Source organism: Dermacentor albipictus, chromosome 4 (genome assembly GCF_038994185.2).
Source record: "Dermacentor albipictus isolate Rhodes 1998 colony chromosome 4, USDA_Dalb.pri_finalv2, whole genome shotgun sequence".
NCBI classification, from domain to species: Eukaryota; Metazoa; Arthropoda; class Arachnida; order Ixodida; family Ixodidae; genus Dermacentor; species Dermacentor albipictus.
Window position 1 is genome coordinate 35,695,020 of NC_091824.1, and position 14,681 is coordinate 35,709,700.

General features: G+C 50.0%; 1 protein-coding gene across 1 annotated transcript in view; it reads left to right on the plus strand.

The window, feature by feature from the left end:
• The first annotated feature begins 2,551 nt into the window (after nt 1-2,551).
• LOC139059623 (uncharacterized) overlaps nt 2,552-14,681 on the plus strand; it is a 67,464-nt gene continuing 55,334 nt past the window's right edge. Inside the window, exons 1-2 of the mRNA XM_070538044.1 lie at nt 2,552-2,654; nt 12,858-13,234. Coding sequence (XP_070394145.1) covers nt 12,962-13,234 — 273 coding nt within the window. The 5' untranslated portion in view covers nt 2,552-2,654; nt 12,858-12,961. The remainder of the gene's footprint in view (nt 2,655-12,857; nt 13,235-14,681) is intronic.

The following is a 14,681-nucleotide window of genomic DNA, read 5'->3' on the forward strand; positions in this document are numbered from 1 at the left end:
GTGCTTGTCCAGCTGCCCTGCCGTGGCTCTACCTGCAGAGGGGAAGTGCAAAAGCTGATAGTGCAAAAAAAAAAACTACAAACCCTTCCCCTACTGGAAAATTGGGGTAAAGGATGCTTTTTATGCATGCATCTGACCTTTGTCATGGTTAAGTAACATACAAGTAACGGTGGCGGATTGCTTCAGCCTCCCGCTCCCTCGGCTCGGGATCTTCTTCTCGTTGCTGTTGGATTGCCTGGGCACGGGTGGCTCTTAAGGCGCGTTTACGGGCCAACGTTATCGGTGCGCGGGCGAGCGTCGTTAAGCTGGAACCACATGGCGCGTTTTTCGCTTGCGGAAACATGACTCTCGGCCCGCGCCACCGATGGCACGTCAGCACCATCATGAGCACAGCGGGTGCGCGCCGGCGGCCCACAGTTTGCTGGGTCTTCCGCTGAGCTACCCCACTAAGATGCGCGGAGGGAAACACTATATGGTGGCGCTCAAGCAACTAATGGTTGACGTATAGCGTGACGCCGTCTCGCGCTGCACTATCATTAGTGGACGCGAGCGCGGCAACGAGACGCGTTCAACTCCGAACAGCATCACGCCGCAACGCGATTTTCGTGGGCGCGTTTGTCGAAACGACGCCTCGGCCCTTCCGCCATGCGGCTCCAGCTTTAGACGCCGGACGCGGCGGAGAGCGTTGGCCACGCTCTGTTACGTTGGCGGCGCCAGTGCGTTGAACCATCGGTCGAAATATAGAGGCTCTTGTTCTCGCCAACGTAACGTAGCGTGTGCGTACGTTCATGCTACGTCGGACTATGTGTAGGCCTCAACGGCTGGATCGGCGTGCCGTCAGCGAGCCTTTCACGGACGAGCTATCACCGCCGCTCGACGAACCGTGCCAGTTCCTCGGAAGAACGCACGACGCGTGGCCGTCCCATCCGTTTTCCGAGAATGAACTGAACAAAAACCAAGCCGGCGCAGCTCGCGCGATACCATTTCCTGCCCTTTCCCCCTCCGGTGGAAACAAAACGCCTCTCATTGGTTGCGGAATGCTTGCTAATGACTCACGCTCATGGGCCGGCACCCATGTCAGTTCATCCACATGGTTCATCAAAACTCACTTTCCCGCAGAAGTCTGCTTTTGGAGCAACTGGGTTTTTGCGTGAGCAGTCCGCCACCGAAACTTGTGAGCCAATACGAGCTTCGCTTGAAAACACGCTACGCAATATAGCAGCGTCCATTGCGTCCGTGGATACCAGCGTCCCGGCATGACGGGGGGTCTTCAGGCATGGAGGCATATACAGGTTTGTTTCTCTGCGCCTTAGGCACGATTAGATGCATACCATAGAGACGTACTGGGAAGAAACATGAAATGCGTCAGTTGAAAGTTGCAGTCAGCTCCCCCGATTTTGGCACAGCAGTTTCGGCTGCTCCGAGTAGTGACATCGCATCTGTGAGTACTCTCAACCTTCTATTGGAACACTCATTATGTTCTCTCGATCTGCAGTTGGAACAGTGTTGCTCCAAAACAGCAGAAAATTCTGCTCCGAAACAGCTCTGAATCGGTCACTGTAATTGACTGTTAGTGTGGGTATGTCTGTGAGTGAGTGAATAAACTTTTATTTGGTCCAGCAAAGCGCGATAAAACGCGCACCTGGCTAATCCCACGACGGGACTGACAGATCTATTCTGCCGGCCCGATCGCGGGTGCGCTGGACGGCCAGGATTTGATCCTCAAAGACGGGACTTCGCAGGAGGGCGTCCCACTCTTCCTTGGTGAACTTCGGGCACTCTGGGAGTGCTCTGGGCCGCACTCCCAGAGCATATGAGGCAACGTAGCTACCTCACCACAGGCCACGCAAGAACAATTCGTATAAATCTCTGGATATATGCTATTAAGGGACGCCGGATTTGGGTACGAGTTCGTTTGCAGAAGTCTTAGTGTGACCGCCTGCGGCCTGCTTAACTTGGAGTGAGGCGGAGGAAAACCCTTCTCTCTAAGTTGAAGAATTTAGTGATTTCGTTGTGTGTGAGAGGAGCGTCTCGGTGTCCGAGGAGAGAGTCGCCCGACCCGAGGGCAGCGCGGTCGGTAAAGTCACGCGTAGCCTCGTGGGCAGACTCGTTGAGGTTCAGAGGAACCCCCTCAATCGCCCCGACGTGTGCAGGGAACCAAAGGATCGAGTGCATGGAGGTGTTGCCGTGCTTGGCGCGTTTCAGAATATGAACTACCTGCCGGGCTACCCGGCCTCTCTGAAATGCCCTGATGGCGGCTTTCGAATCGCTATACACCCTGTCTCTGCGACCGTCTTGCATGGCGAGTCAGTTTCTTACAATAATTATGGTACACAATGTGCTGCGCACCACGGGCCCTCGTCAATGAACTGGGTCGGGTGTATTCTGTGTAGGTGGTGAACGTTGTGGTATGTATATTCGCCGGAATACGACGCCAGTCTAAGAATCTCCGCGACTCTTGCCATGCAAGCGGCAAAAGCATCAAAAGCTTGGCTACGCTGCAGTGTGGTCTCCTGCTTGAAGGAGCGGTGGCATCTATGGCTGTGGCAGCATTGTCATTATCGTCATCGCGAGGCTGCGTGCTCGCGCCCCTCGTGCGTGCTCAGCGCCTGGCGTCCGTCTGTTCACCGGTGCCCGCAGGAAAACTCGTTCAGGTAAGACAAATTTTTCTTATCTCCTCATGTTCTATTCGCTGAAGGCACAAATACGATGCTGTTTTCGATGCAGCCTCACCACTTCCTGCGTGCAACAATCTGAGTAACTGTTATTTGCTGAAGGTGAAGAGCATACCTTCAAAGTACGACAGAGTGCTAGCGTGGAATAAATAACGAGTCCTGAAACGATAATCTAGATGTGTGTTAACGGCAACTGTTTGCTCCTGACGAAAATGCCTATCGCCATATTTCCCCCTGTTTTCTTCTGTAGGGGAGCATGCTTTTGTAGGATAAGTGTTGACTTAATCCTGTGGTGCCACAGTTGTAGCTGGCGACGGAACGCACGGCGCGTTCAAGCGCTTGTTGCACGAGGGGTCCCTCGCAGATGTAGCGTCGCTCTCGTGTTGACTGAAGCGTCACACACATAGTAGACTCAGTATTGCAGATGCAGGCGTACTAGTAGTGTAAACACTGTTATCCTCGTCGTCTATTCGCGTCAGCGACTAGGCAGGCGGTGCCTTTTCTCGTAGTGACGAAACTAGTCGCAAGATTCTTCAGACTTTTCGTCAGTTGATGCTTCTCGTACGATCATTTCTTTCCTTTGAAGCGTGCGATGCCCAAAGCGACTAGAACCGTGTTCACGTGCGCATACAGAAACTCGGGTAATGTGGAGGCCACTGTTTCCTTCTTATTGTAATGTGGCCACGTTTGCGTATTGGTCTGCTGCTAGTTGCCGCCCCTTGAAGAGAAACGGTTGCTAGCTTCAATGGAACCAGACAGCAACAAAAGGACGCCTTTTTTTGTAGGAATAGGTGTTGTCAGTCTGGGCAGCACTAATAAACACGAAAGAGGTCTCGTGAGAGCTCACTGTGAGGTCGGTAGCGCAAGACAAGATGAGGAGAGGGAAGGAAACAACGCGCATTTATTCTTGTCTCGCGTTCTGTACCGCTGCCGTAAATCACATAGTGACTGATTACTCTGAATCAATACATACACCGATTGTCAGTGATATGTTCCCTCCCTCATAGGAACTCGTGACATAAATATTTTCAAGTGCGAAACTAATTTCGCGTATGTCTTGCACTTCAAAAACGAGCCGCTTAGTTGTATTTGCATGAAATGGCTACTGGCAAGGCACATTGGTTGGAGAGAATGCTAGCCACAATCTTAAAAGGGTATAGCGCATGTTCGCGACGGCACACACCACCACACTGCACGACAGCACATGAACCTGTTTTGAACTGAACCTCATTGGAAGTGTCGTCTCGGCCAAACAGCCGTTAGCGGCGCACCGGAGGCTACTGGCTTGTTGAAGCAGCGTGGCGCCATCTCACGAGCCGGCGCAAAACCCGCGCCGCGGAAATCACGGACCACTGGCGTTAAACAGGCAATCCTGTCTCAGCGCCAAGAGATGCCAATCAAGTGTATGGTGCCCTGTATCTGCCTTTCAAACGTGGCTATTAGAAATGAGAAATTAAACTTCAGCGTACTGAAAGTTACAGCTTCCATGATACTGTGAACAAACATTAGGAAGAACTCGGAAGCACCATTTTTGGCAACTTGTTAGAGCAGTAAGTAGCTTATTTAATGCGGTCCTCTACTTGTTGGGGGCCAGAGACCGCATTTTCTTAAGTTTTGACTGGTAGACCGGATGATCTCGGTTTGTTCTGGCAACAATGCCCGGATGTTCTCGTCTGAGTGTCCGAATAATGACTCCGCCTTTTGGCTCAAGGTCATTAGCAGGTCGCCAACAGTGACAGCTAAAAGCATTCCATGCTTTAAAGAAATTGTGGACGCTTAAGATCCGCCTTTCAGAGCGGAACGCTATAGCATTCGAAGATCCCTGACTGCTTCTCACGCTTTCTGTGAACTACAGCTTATGTAATCGTAGTTTACCGGGAAAAGCTTACGGCGAACGCTATGCAAGAGGGCGAGTTGGCAAGCTTTTTGGTAGAAAAGGCCTCTTGCGGGGGCTGCGAATTCACCGAGGCGAGCACCATCTCGATGGTGGTGTTGCAAGGATACGAGCGCAGCGCGCCACTCTGTGAATGTTAGAAACACAGGAAAGGGGGATTACGTTTGAGTTTCCGCTTAACAGAATTGTGTTTTAGGGTATATTAAAATTGCAATCCGACGCTACCATGCATGTAAGTTGTCTTTAAGTTGCACTTTATGATTTTTCCTGACACATCTTACTTTGAGGAATTCAATTTGTTCAGTAACACCTCTGCGCCACGCGGAGGTCCTGCGTAGTTGTGGTTCGGAATATTTTCGTTAAAAGGCCCCTTACCAAGCACCATAGCAAATTTTGGTTATACGCTGGAAATTGTTACGCGTCATCTAGGGAGCGTTCTGCGGCGATTTTTCAGATCGGCTCATTGATTTTCATTTCAGTGCCGCGAACAGATGACTTCAGAAGGCTAGCTTCACTGCATAGCGAGACAATCGCCCCGTCTAGCCTCCGCAAGCGTAATTTCTTCCCTGCGTTCTCCTATACCGAACCTTGAGGATAGCGTGACGCATACGTCACCGGCCCCGCCTTCGGTTTTTTTGCTCCTCGCTTTTTTTTTTCGGCGCCGCGCACTTCCGCTGGCGGCGTTGCGTGCCAGCTGCTGTGGTGTCTCGTTTCGCGCAGCGCACGATTTTTCACGCGCTGTGCGCAAGGACACATGACTAGCGGTAAAATTCAGTGCTACGCGAATACTGAGCAAGAACAAGCGCATTGCCGAGCTTGATCGCGCGCTTGAACACGGTAGAAAATGGCATTGTTTCGGTACCTGCGCAAGTGACTGCACGACCGTGGGAACAAGCAGACGAAGCGGAAGTACATCTCTCTTGCTTTGGGGCGAAGTAAAAAAAACGCATTCTCGTTGTGTGTATTATTATTTTTCTAAACTACAATTGGTCAATTCAAGCAACGGATGACTCAAATAACAGATGTTGCCTTGAATGATTCTCGAAGTCGCGCGTCACCACGAGCGACGTCACACTGTGGACACGACAACGTAAGCGCAGGAACACGAATACGTCAACGTCCGGCTTGGAGCGCGGTCGCCGCGAAGGAAAGGGAAAATTGCGTTCGGATTGAAATTTCAGGCCTTACGGCCGCGTTCAGCGATGTAATTCTTCGCAAACACGATCGTTAGCGCACGCTGTATGCTCTGCGCTTTTCAGCTCAAGATGGCCAGACCTGGCGAGGGGCCCTTTGAACGTCGTCTGGCACAAGACGCCGACACCGGATTTTATGCGACACGGGGCCCTTAATGCAATCGCTTTAGAAATCTGAGGACAGCTAAGCACTTCTTATGAGTTGTGAATGCCAAAGCATTAGTGCCGACTTCAAAGCCACTGAGCGCACCTTCCCGTTATGTAATTAAAGGCAAGCGAGCGCGTTGAGACGCTTCGCGAGGTTTGATTTACTGAGGCACAGTTAGAGGCGGAGCTTGCTCGGACGAGGAACGCGTGAATAACACAATCTTCTGAGAGCGAGGATGACGTGACTTCGCGGTGATTACATCTGCCCTCATGCAATACCGCAGCTGCAGGTGTTTCCTTTCACCCGCTCTGCTGTATCGAGGCCCGTGGCAGCGTCAAGAGCGGGCGAGGCGCGCTATTGACGTGGCGTCGCTGCCAATGGGAAGCGTCGATGCTACAGCCGCCGCCGGCTTTTTCGCTCAATGGGCTATTTGAAAGCTTTTCCGCAAAAAATAATAAAAAGTAAAGTCTCACTGACCGTTTTTGACGCAAAGCCGCAAGTTGACGTCAGCAGCTGTCTACTTGAATTGGGGCTGCCGCAGAGACATGCTCCTATAAATCGGCTCTGCCCACTACCAAGTGAGCACAGCCGCTTGGTAGTAGCCGCGCACTGGTCGAGAACGTGGTGTGTGTGCTGGAAAAAAAAACGCTGACTGTGGGAGGGGCGCGCTGCACCGTAAAACTAAATACCAAAAGGTCTGGACTCCCTCAGGAGATGCCGAAAGTGCAGCCAATCAAGCAGGTCATATACATAACATATTTTTAACTACTTCCCCATTTTTGTAATCTTAGTTTCTGTAATTTTGAAGGGAAGTTGAAGGTGTTTATGCCACACAGCAAATTTTAAATGACAGTGATAGCTTAAAACGAGGATCAAGAAGGTTGTCCCAAGCCAAAGCAACAAAATGTAGAGCAATTGATTTGTTAACCATCATTCGAAAGCTCGGAGAAGCGCTGTATGTGCGGCGTGCATCGATGGGAGCGCTATTTCTCTGTAATATAATATTAGTATGAAATGCTAGGGTTGTTGTTATTCTCTCTGTTGCGTTGGACACGAGAAACAACAGTCATCGCGTTTAAAAGCAATTGTCAGATGGTTGATCAGAATGCGGGATGTTATTGGTTAGAACAAGTTGGCGGCACTATGTTTGGCGAGTACGCTGGCACCATCCACTTCGACATGCGACAATGAATAAGGACCCTTAGCGTTGCGGGCGGCTCACTTCGAGCGCTCTTACATATCCAATAGCATAGGAAGCCTACAGTTGAAAGTTATCACGCAATACTGCGCAAAATAAAGATGCTTTTTTTTTTCAACACTACACCAATGTGTACAGCATGCACAAGTGTACGTTCGCCATCGTATTATCACGGAAATATTTAAACTAGGTAGCTTAAGTACATGAGCAGTCTATAGTGCATTCGTGGAACGTTTGAAGGGCGCCCCAGGTTGGCTGCACAAACACAGGCGAAAAAAAGAAAGTCTAGGTCGTGCTAGTCATAACACTTACTTTTCTACGAACTGGTTGCGACGTCATAAAAACTGTAGCGGCGTCTAAGCAATTCTTATGATGTGTAAACGCGGGGCCATCACTTGTCTCTGTGTTATCAGTTCAGTTCAGTTCAGTTTATTACCTTAAAGGTCCCCCGTAGGGGCATTACATAAGGGGTGGGTTTTTATAAGATAGCAAAACATCGTCATAAATAATTATTTAACAAAATGGTCGGTTACAAGTTGTGTGAACGAAGACGGACAAGTCGTATTAGCGATGTTGGCGGGAAGGCCATTCCAGTCTGTGGCGGTACGGAAGAAAAAGGAGGCTGCGAAGGTGGTTGTCCGTGCACGTGGGCGTGCCACTTGAAATGGATGGCTGGTGCGGTGAGATATGCGTGCTGCTGCTGTTATGTAAGGCTCTTGATTAAGGGAAGAAAAGAAGAACTTGTGGTACAGGGAAAGACTGGAAATGCGACGTCGACATGAAAGCATTGACAAGCCCGATTCTGATTTCAGTGATGAAACGCTGACGTCGTATGAATATGAGGTATGAATGAATCTAACAGCACGATTTTGAACTGATTCTAATGCGTCGGTGAGATATGCTTGATCCGGGTTCCAGATAGCTGACGCGTATTCCAGTTTCGGCCTGACAAGTGACTTATATGCTAGTAATTTTAAATCTGATGGGACCTGCCGTAGGTTCCGTTTTAGAAAACCTAAGGTTTTGTTAGCTGCAGAGATAAGTTATGTCGCCGAGTTTAGCGTTGCGCCGAAATGTTGCTGAGCTTAGTGCTGATTCGCTATGTTTCCGAGTGTAATGCTTTTGCCTATGAGGCTGCAAATACGCAAGACGACACCGGCCATATTAAGATTTTTTAGCTGAGCTTCATTTGCGGTTTTATCATTAAAGTAGTCTTTAAAACACATTGCGTTAAGTGCACTTTCTTGATGACATGACTTCGCCGAGCGATGACAGTGCATTTGCGAGCAGCACTATGATGTTGACACTATATGTCCTTGTCGTGTTCGTAGGTGAAATCGGCCTCATACTACGAGGGGATGTTGTAGTCCGACGGGTACCTGGAGCGCGTTATTTTCGGCTATTACATATTATTGTTATTACATTTTATTATTACTACATTTTATTGCACTACATATTACATTATATATCGGCTATTACATCCCTACGCACCCTGGAAGAAGCTTATATTTCAAACCAAACGCTGTTTGTCGCTTTCGACGCGAGAACCGCGTTCTCAGCCGTAGAGTCGACGTTTATCGTGCAAATACGCCTACGCAAATGGCAGTGTAGTGACGTCGCTTATATTGACACGTAGACTTCAACAATTATTCGAGACAGCATCAAGTATTTCTTTGATGTCTTCCTTCAATGCAGGAATTAAAGTTTAGAGAATCAGTAAAATCTACAAACCGAATATCTGCGTGTTCTCGCTTCACTTCGTACCGAAGCAAGAGATGCACTTCCGTCTTGTCTGCTTGTTGGCATATCGTGCAGTCGCACGCGCAGAGAGCGAGACTATGTCATTTTCTGCCATATCGCAGTGCGCGATCGAGCTCTCTGATCCACTTGCGTCTCCATCAGTGTTCGTGTAGTACACGGCTAGTCAGGTGTTCTCGTGCTCAGTGTGCAAAGTCGTACGCTGCACGAAACGAGACAATCACAATAGCTCGCGCGCATGAACGTTATCGGAAGTGCGCGCCGCAGGAAAAATGCTATAGACGAGAAAACCATGGCCAGGCGGCGCTACTGCGCCTCCTGACAGCGCCTCGATGTGGAATCGCCAAGCAGCGCGGTCGCGTCGTGGCGTAGTTTCCGCTTTGTTTGCATTGTGCCGTCCGCGCTTTTCTTCGCTGCTCGTTCTCACGGCGCTCCGTTTTCGACGACGGCAGATCGCATGCTTGCGCAACAGCGATGCAAGGATTGCCGTGCGGTTTCATGAAGGTTGCCGACGCCGACAGCTTTTTTTCGTGGCGGCAACCTCACGATAGGGGAGCGTCTGCTTCTGAACGTGTACGGCGTTGAACAAATTGTGGACGGTGATGTGAGAGTGAAAGCCAAGTGCGTGCCACAGGTGTCCGACAAGATCGTAGACGACGTCGAGTTAGAGGTACGCACCATGTTCAGAAATTTAGCCACTTTTATTTCAATTACAACATAAGTCACACTGGCAGCAGGAACTTCTGTTGTCGTACTACTCGATGACTGCAGATCCATTGGGCTGCTTCTTGACAGATCCGCCACGTGTTTTGCTGCTGCTCAAGAGCTGTGTCACTGCAGTACGAAAGCACATGTCCCGGTGGCGCTGACTGCTGAGAAGACTGTTGTGATTGCCATTGGTCTGTTTGGCGCCGCTTCCATCTGCATCGCATACAAATGAAACTGTATGTGTCCCTATATGTTGTGGGAATTAAATTACTCCCAATAATATGTTTGCAAAGGTAACGTTCCTGTGATTGTGTGCATATATTATTCTACAAGAGTGGTACCCCTCCAAGTTATGATACTTGCACACTTACATACTTAGAAAGCATGGGCAAACAACAAACAACGCGCACGTCTCGAGCGGCTGCTTTCCGATCTGCCGCTTCCCGACGCACGCGACGACCGCGGCTTGCATTAAATACGGTCTGCTACCACACAAAAGTAGCGCGCGGCCCCTTGAAATAATTTTATTGAGCTCGTCCATGCCGATCGCGAGGGAAGGCACAGTGCAATCAAATAAATTCGGGGGTTCTAAGTGCCAAAACCATGCCAAAACCACGAAATCATTATGAGGCCCGTTGTAATAAGGAATAATCAGGAATAATTTTAACCTCTGGGGGTTCTTTAATGTGCACAAAAATCAAAGCACAGGGTAACAAGGGTGTTCTTGCATTTTGCCCCTATCGAAATGTGGCCGCCGTGGCTGGGAATCGAGCACGCGTCGTAGAGCTTAGTGGTGCAACACGTATGAATTTACCGCTAACAAACGGCAGATGCCACCACAATTCAACAACGCGACACGACTAAACAAACGGCCGAGCACTAAAAACAGGCATATGACTACTCCGCTTTCAAGATATTAGACGCGAATGCGAAAGTATGAGACTTACTTGAATCGGCGCGCTGCAGTTATCCATATACTTGTCGTCTGTCCTTCTCGTACCACTTCCCAGAAAATCTGTAGAACTTCACGGGCGGCATACGACCTTTCGTGTTTTCGAGGCTGCTGTGGCAATCAACACATCAGTATTGCGTGCCACCTTTCCTGGCTGATGAGGTCGCACTCGGCATCGCAAAAACCACGCGCACGAGCGCTCCCGCCGTACAGAACACGGGCGCGCGCTAGCGCAGCGACGACCCTCGAAACTTCCAGCGCTCCGCTAGAAGAGCATTCGGCGCTGGTGTCGTGCGGGCGAACTTTAGGTTGCCTCGTCATAGGAAAAAACAAAGAAGACGGCGCCCGTGGCGTACGCTTCACGCGATCCTCCCGCTCCGGTGTGGGAAAACGCAGGGAAGGCATTTCGCTTGAGGAGGCTAGACGAGGGCAAGTGGAGAGAGCGTCTGTGTTGGCGCCGACGCTCGCCTCTTGAGCCGTGCTCCTCCAAGTGCTGCAGAAGACATTTCCAAGCTTTCCCTTTTTCATGAAGAACCACTTTTTCTCTCTCTCCTGAAATCATGAGTTTGCGGCACTGGAATACGTCGGCTATTAAAGGACCGATTCGAAAAATTCTTGCAGTAGAACGCTCTCTAGATGGCACATAACTTCAACTCATAACCAAAATTTGCTATGTGGCCTCATGATGGTCCCTTTAAGCTGAGATTGGCACGGATCGCGCCGATGAGCGTTCCCCTGCAACGTGCGCCCTGACTGTAGTCTCCTACGACGACCACGGACGTGCCGCAGCGTACAGCCGAAGGTAGATTGCAGCACACTAACGCTGCCGCTTCCCTTTGAGACAGATCTGGCGCCACGTATGCGCGCGCCACCTAGGGAATCACCCGCAGGCAGAGCCCAACCACATGCGCAGTGTCGAAGATATTCATCGTTCAGATATTCAGCGTTGCAACGGTGGCGCAATGCGATGATGACGCAGCAGTTAACACGCTGGGCACTGATCGGCAGCAGTGGCGGTGGGGCGGAGAATATTATCCTTGCCGTGGTCACTCTTTTTATGCCAAGCATATTACTAGAGCTCAACCCAGCTCCTCAGGCGCGGCGGTGTCGCTTTCAATACCACGTGACACCGTGACGTCACGACAGAGGAGAAACGGGGCTCCAACTCGCGCCGTCACTCGCGGCGTCGCCTTCGAGACTGACCACGTGACACCGTGACGTCACGACAGAGGAGAAACGGGGCTCCAATTCGCGCCGTCACTCGCGGCGTCGCGGCGGTGTATAAGCAGCTGCGCTTGCCTCTGCTAGACACTCACGAGGTGAGATGCCTCCTGGAGACAGAGCTGCTCGTTGGAATGAGAAGCGAAGGTTGCGGCGTGCTACAGAGACTGTTTCTAGGTGGATTTTCTACGGCGCAGCGACTACGCGCCCCGCATCGGACGCGGTGAGCGTCGAGCAACGCAGCGTTCGGCGCTACAACAAAATGTGCGCCTGAGCAAGCGCCGCACACCTGAGCCAACGCCGACGACACCGCTTTTTCTGAGACACGAGCTCCTTAACGCTGTCGCGTTAAAATAAAGGCTAGTATGCTTCGCATCCTGGGCTTAACCTTAGCTAAGCCACAGCCATTTTTTTTAGTTGGATGAAGATGACGCAATTTGCGCGCCGTTTCTCTGCCACGGCTTTTATACCACGGTGTACTCATGACGGCGGGGTCGCAGAATGAGCCAAGTAATGCTGTCGCATTAATATTTCAAGAGCTGCTCGAATCATGGCTGTGGCCACTGGACCCTCAACGTTTGTTGCACCACTTTAGCCCCACTTAGCATGTCATTTATATTCTGAAGCCAATTATTTATCGTTGCAACAAGTCCTCCTTTACGCAGTAACCACTGCTATACAGTAGAGCAGTGAGGCCTGGAAGAAACCGGGGCGCACCCAATTTATTTTATTAATGTTCGAATTAGGTACCTCTAGGCAGCTCATTCCATATTTGTTTTCGAAATTCGAATTTCTTTGAGAGAAGCGATGTTTCTGAATGCTTGAAAGCTATCTTATTTTTTCGCGTTAAACAACTACATTCACTTTCTATTGGTATATTAATAATAGTCTTACCGTAATTCATATTATCCTTCTGATTACACAACGACACATAAACAACACAAAAGCGAATATGGACACCCTGCCGCATAGCGTATGGACGACGCATAGTCCATTTCAGTTGCTGTTTTGTTCTGACAGGATTCTCTTGAAATGCGCGCGCTGCAACTAAACTTTCGCACTTGTGTCTCTCTTCAAAGGCAGCTTTTACCCAAGCACCTATTCCTGCAGGATTGAAGGCCCTGTCTTTGCGTTGCTTGCGCCATAGCAAAGGCAGTGCTGCAGTCATCCAGGAGCGAGAGCAGTGTAGCAGCTGGCATAGAGTTCGCTGTATCATGAGCAGCAACCAAGATCCCGCAGACGCCGACAAACCGGCCGTGGACGACCAGCTGCAGCCTGTGCCAGTTGTTCTCGAGTCCAAGCACGGCGATTGTGGCGAGAGCCAACCGCCAGGGCCGAAGGGCGACAGCCACGTGGCTGGCGAGCCGAGAGCGCCGCCTTCGACGTCAGCAGCGACCTGTGAACCGGGAGGCTCGCACGAGCTCGAAGGCGTTGATGCGTCGAAGTCCTCCGGCTCGGAGTCCGGGACTGCCGAGGTCTCGACGCAGGTATGAGACAGTCTCTTGTTTGCGCGAGCTGCCTGGTTCATGGCTAAGGCAAGACGTCACAAACAAACACAGTGCGCTGAGAAGCTGGAGAAGTAAAACACTGTATAGATATCACTTTATGATTTGGTTTTTCAGTTTTTACTCAGACAACCCGCAGGCAAATGAAAAATTCCCCGCCGAGTGCCTATCCCTTCTGAACGAAAGCAGTAGCGTTGGAGTGTGGTTGCTCTGAGCTGCTTGGCGGTGCCACCTGCCGGCGCTTTATTGGGTCTCGAAGGGTCCCAGTGTCCGCCAATAAAGCACGTCCACGTCTACAAATTGTCATGCTGACTGTCTATTCAGGACATGACAAGTTGCATCAACTTGTTCAATTCGCAATTTTGTTACCTGTCATTTCCCCGCAGCTCTCCTATGGTCTCTCTTTCGGCCCAAAACGTAGCAATTGCAGAACCCTGCACTATGACGGAATTTCACAGTGCCCAAACTGCCCCCTGGCAGTGCTCGCAAGTTGCCGCAACCACACTAACACGTTCGAATGCTTTCTGGATTACGGCCCGAACTCGGAAAAGAAATTACCCTTGTCAACTAACTACATAAAGTTCACAACTGCAAGCGGTCGTCGCCAGTCATCGCCATTATCGTCTTGTAACGGCGATAGCCCTCGAAAATGCGCTGTGCCCACCGCCTGGAAGCCAGCCGATATATGAAAAAGCCTGCCATGTTTTTGGCAGTTACGGAATTTGAAATAGGGCAGAGCATCGTATTGTACAAACACGCTTCTTGTACTGTGCCTTATTCGAGAGCCACCAAATAAATCATGGACAGCAAGTTACCCTGTTAACGGCGGGCTGAAAACGTTGCATTGTTGCGGATCGACAGGATGAGTTGGTTGTGTGGACAGGGTGGTCGGGACGAGAAAGAACATTTATGCCTGCGGGTGCTGTACACCAATGATTTTGCCTGCGTAATTGCAAATAGCCTGTAAATACCCTACACAACGTGTGCATTTCTCTTCACATTCCACCTCTCTAATAGCAGGCTTTGAAAAAGACGAGCGTATTTCTATAATTTCAACCTCCTGTCCAGGCTAGACCATGATAGATTGATTGATGGACAAAATGAAAGCCCACTGTCGGCACCGTAACTGCCTCATATATCTACAACGTATTCATAACGTATCTAAGACAGTATACAAAATACTACGCAAGATATTTAATCAGAGAAAAATAGTTCATTACCTTCAAGAAGCATTCAAGATGCGAACCATCGCACAAACAAAAGAATGTTTCGCATCGCTGAAGCGCATTATTTTGTTTAACAACGCAAAATGTTTAACTACTTAGAGCCTCTAAAGCCTCGTAAAGAACTGCTTTTTTAATATACATTAGGCAACCTGCCCCTGTTCTTTTTCGAGTTACCCCTGACGACACTTAAAGGTCGTTCTGTG